This window comes from Sinocyclocheilus anshuiensis, unplaced genomic scaffold (genome assembly GCF_001515605.1).
Source record: "Sinocyclocheilus anshuiensis isolate Anshui unplaced genomic scaffold, SAMN03320099.WGS_v1.1 scaffold1762, whole genome shotgun sequence".
Taxonomy (NCBI): domain Eukaryota; kingdom Metazoa; phylum Chordata; class Actinopteri; order Cypriniformes; family Cyprinidae; genus Sinocyclocheilus; species Sinocyclocheilus anshuiensis.
This window is the reverse complement of record NW_015547656.1, coordinates 189510-193935: the sequence shown is the minus strand read 5'-3', so window position 1 is coordinate 193935 and position 4426 is coordinate 189510. Positions and strand designations below refer to the sequence as shown.

Sequence of the window (4426 nt, the reverse complement as noted above, 5' to 3'; positions counted from 1 at the left end):
TGTTATTTTGTTTTTTAGACTTGCATTTGCGTTTGTAATTTGTTATTTTGTTTTCAGAATTGTGATTTGATTTGCACTTCTCGGCCACCGTACAAACATCTGATTGACGTCTCTAAGATGTCAGTTTTAAATCATAAACATCTTAAAGACATCTTCTAAACGTCTATTTGACATCTGATAGGAAACGTCCTATAGACGTATCGCAGATGAACAAACACTAAAAAATCTTGCAGATGTAATGCAGACGTCTAACAGACGTCTCCGTGATGTACATGTGCTTTCATACAACTCTTCTTCTTATTATACAAGGTCTACAAATGTATATAAAACTGATCTGAGATCATATGGTTCATGGGTGCACAGAAATCAACACTTCGCGGCGAACCTAGTGGTGAAGCAATTTCGAAACATTTATTTTTTATTATTTTTATTTCAATATTATTATTTTTTATTTATTTTTTTACAGTTTCAGGAAGCAGTGTTCCGAAAGCAAAGTAGTGTGTCCATTCACTAGTTTTCACAACTTTCGAAGTCGTGGCCTAATGGTTAGCGAGTTGGACTTGTAACCCAAAGGTTGCGGGTTCGAGTCTCGGACCGGCAGGGATTGTAGGGGAGGGGAGTGAATGTACAGCGCTCTCTCCCACCTTCAATACCATGACTGAGGTGCCCTTGAGCAAGGCACCGAACCCCCAACTGCTCCCTGGGCGCTGCAGCATAAATGGCTGCCCACTGCTCCGGGTGTGTGTTCACGGTGTGTGTGTGTGTTCACTGCTGTGTGTGTGCACTTTGAATGGGTAAATGCAGAGCACTAATTCTGAGTATGGGTCACCATACTTGGCCACATGTCACGTCACTTTCACTTTCAAAAAACTATTTTTATGGAGTTTTTGTCTCCTGGAAGTTTCTTTTTTCTTTTTCCACGAAGACGTCTCGTCTATGTTGTTTTCATTCCTGTCAAAATTTAAATATGCAGCTTCCCTGATAGCACACATCCATCACGGAGACGTCTATTAGACGTCTGCATTACATCTGCAAGACGTATTTTTTAGAGTGTTTGCTCATCTGCGATACGTCTATAGGACGTTTCCTATCAGATGTCAAATAGACGTTTAGAAGATGTCTTTAAGATGTTTATGATGTAGAATGAATGTAAAACTGACATCTTAAAGACGTCTATCAGATGTTTGCACACAGCAGATGCTTTCCAGATGAAGCGATCTTTAACAGACCTCCTGCAGAGCGGCGGGCAGTCGTTCCTCCCGCGCGGCAGGTGGCGCTGCGGAGCCGCTGCTGTTTGGCGACAGAGGAAGCGCTCAGCTGCTGTTGTTGTTGTGGCCCGTTGCGGAAGCGAATCATGGAGTAAAGTTGTCCTGATTGAAACGACCAGAGATCCTTAAATCCCCCGCGGAGAGGACAGAGGCAGCGCCGGCAGCATGTTTAAGGGCTGGAGCTCATGGCTGGGCGCAGAGTCTGAAGAGAATGAGCAGAAAACGGACAAACAGGAAACAGCAGAGAAGCAAAACATCAACACAGAGACTGAAGAAACTCAACACATCCTACAGCAGGCCAAAGGACTCAGCGGTGACACACACACACTCTACACACCAGCATATAGCACTGTATTTATGATCTGATACGATGCTAAAGCTACAGTATTAGGGTTATGACGTCATGTGATTGACAGGTAGACATGACGTGGCCAGAGTGGCATGTCAATATCATATGAATCTACTTATCCATTACTATAGCATGTATCATATGTTACAGCATATTTTCTGATGCAGAACATCTCAGTGTATTTATGTAGTAGCAAGTGACGCTAGATTAAAAAAAAACAATCAAGACTAACTTTAGGTTGGCTTGAGAAAGCCTAGCCTGAAATTTTGAAGTAGCTGTAAAAGCTTGAAAAGTTTAAAACGGATGTAAATTTTAACATTTAGATAAATAGATAGATAGCATGATTTAGCACATTGCTAGGATGTTTTAGCATGTTTCTACATGATGATGACATGTTGCTAACATGCTTCTGGCATGATTAGCATGTTGGTAGCCTGTTTTTAACACTATTAGCATGTTGCTAACATATTGTTAATCATGTTGCTAGCATGTTTTTGGCATGATTCGCATAATTAACAATATGTTAACATGTTGCATGATTAGCATGTTTTTAACACTATTAGTATGTTGCTAACATGGTTTTAACATGATTGGCATGTTTTCTGACATGTTGTTAGCATGATAAGCATGTAGTTAACATGTCTCTAGCATGATTGGCATATGTGATTTAGCATGTTTCTAACATGATTAGCTTCTTGTTAGTATGATTAGCATGTTGTTACCATGTTATGGTGCGTTCAAGTCATGTCGGATAGATTGTATTTACGAGTTGAACGCACATGAATGCCACCACAAAGTCGTTATTACGAGTGGGAAACTCGAAATTTTCTTTAAGCCCGAGTTTCCGAGTTGGGGGCGTGTCAATGACAAACATGGCGGAATCGATGGATGCGACGTCTGTAGTTGGCGGTAAATTTTTGTTTAAATTGATAGTTTAGTTGTCCTATAAACTTAAATTGGTCATGTTCTTGTTACGCAGCTGAAATCCAAGTAAAAAAATCCAGACCCTGTTGTATTTTCTTGTCATTTATTAAAAGAAGGTATACACCGCCATCTTGTGCCGACTAAACTGACTTGAACGAACCTGACGTCGTAATTACGACTTGTCAACTCGTAAGTACGAACGTCCCAGGAGGACTTGAACGCAGCATAACTTCCATGTTTCTTGCATGATTAGCATGTCGTTGGCATGTTGCTAGCATAATTAGCCTGTTTCTAGCATGACTGGCATGTTGCTAACATGTTGTTAGCATGATTAGCAAGTTGGAGCTTGATGAGTCTTGGCTCATTTGAACATTCCGTCAATGTAAGTCTATGGGATTTTTACGATTTTTAATCTTCATTTTTATGAAAACCGTAAGTCAGATCAGTCTGAAGATCCACGCGGAGTTTGGTGGATGTAGCTTGAAAGCTGTAGGAGTAGCGTTCAGACATTTTAATGACACAATAATAATAATAATAAGCTTAAAAGCCAACCTAATTATATTATCATATGTGATATGAGGGGTTTTTATTTTCAGGAATTGTAAACATGAGCTTCTGGAGTTTTGTAACGATGTTTGCTGGAAGAAATGCAATCGACTGTTGTGTTCTGCATGTGTTTTACGCAGATGTGTTTTTTTGCGCACATTTCTCCGTCAGGCTTCATTCTGAACTTTGCGAGTAGCGCGTCTAAGAAGATATCCGAGTCTGTGGCGGAAACAGCGCAAACTATCAAGAAAACGGTGGAGGAGAGCAACATCGACGGCATCATTGACAAGGTACATCATACAGAAATCAAGAGTATTTTCAGGACAAATAAAATCTCCAAGATGCTGAAATTGAGAGATATTGCTTGACATACACGTGACAAGTTCTTTATGTAATTAAAAAAAATTACTTTTTATACAATTTATAACTAAACGTTTGATTTCTCATGTCAAATTTAAGAGTGACTAATAATCTTTCAGTTTTTTAATTCATTTTATTTTTTATTTGTTTCACCACCCTGGCATTTTTTTTACTTTAATCAAATTAATTTCAAAATTAACTTGAATTAAAAAATGTAAAACATGTTTAAGTGTAGTTTAGCCGCTGTCTGTATGTAACGCATTTTACTTTGATTTTAAAATTAAGGACTAAATCCCGACCAGTGTTATTTTAGTATCACTGATATACTTTTATAGTTTTTGTTAATATTTGTAAGTTTTAGTAGAGTGGTGCAATTAATCGAAATACAGTTTCGATTTCAGGCTCCAACGATTATGAAAATACAGTAATCGAGATAAAATGATTATTGCGCCCCATTCCACCCCTTTTCCAGCAGTGCGCTTTCACTCCATAAAAGCCCAATTTGACGTGTGAATCAGTAAAATCATGTAGCGTGACTTTCGCAAAATGGGACATACTTGATTTATTAAAGTTGATTAGATTTATTCATGTTTTAAAAGCGTTTATTTCTGTGCGTGCGCTCAGAGACGGAACAGAAGACGGACGAGTAAAGTGAGCGTTTAGCTTAAGGTGCGCCTAAACGGTCAAATACACACAAAAATGATTGGTGATTATTCACATAAACCCTCGTCGGTTTTGTTTTAAGTGAATGTAAACAGTTGAGAATGAAAATACGTGAATAACTGTAGTTAAATTGGATCCGTGCAGCTCTTAACGTGACAGCAGCCTAATATTCCTGCTGCTGACTGTGTGCTTCATATTAATCAAACAACAAAAGACAGAGAAAATCACTCACTGCTCTTCACGCACGTGTGAGTGTGTTTGTGTTTGTGTGTGTGTGTGTGTGTGTGTGTGTGCGTGCGTGCGTGTGTGTGCGTGC

At 39.0% G+C, this 4426-nt stretch overlaps 1 protein-coding gene across 1 annotated transcript in view; it reads left to right on the top strand.

Moving 5' to 3' along the window:
• Positions 1–1280: 1280 nt before the first annotated feature.
• LOC107702141 (synapse-associated protein 1-like) overlaps positions 1281–4426 on the top strand; it is a 9099-nt gene continuing 5953 nt past the window's right edge. Inside the window, exons 1-2 of the mRNA XM_016504385.1 lie at positions 1281–1581; positions 3259–3377. Coding sequence (XP_016359871.1) covers positions 1434–1581; positions 3259–3377 — 267 coding nt within the window. The 5' untranslated portion in view covers positions 1281–1433. The remainder of the gene's footprint in view (positions 1582–3258; positions 3378–4426) is intronic.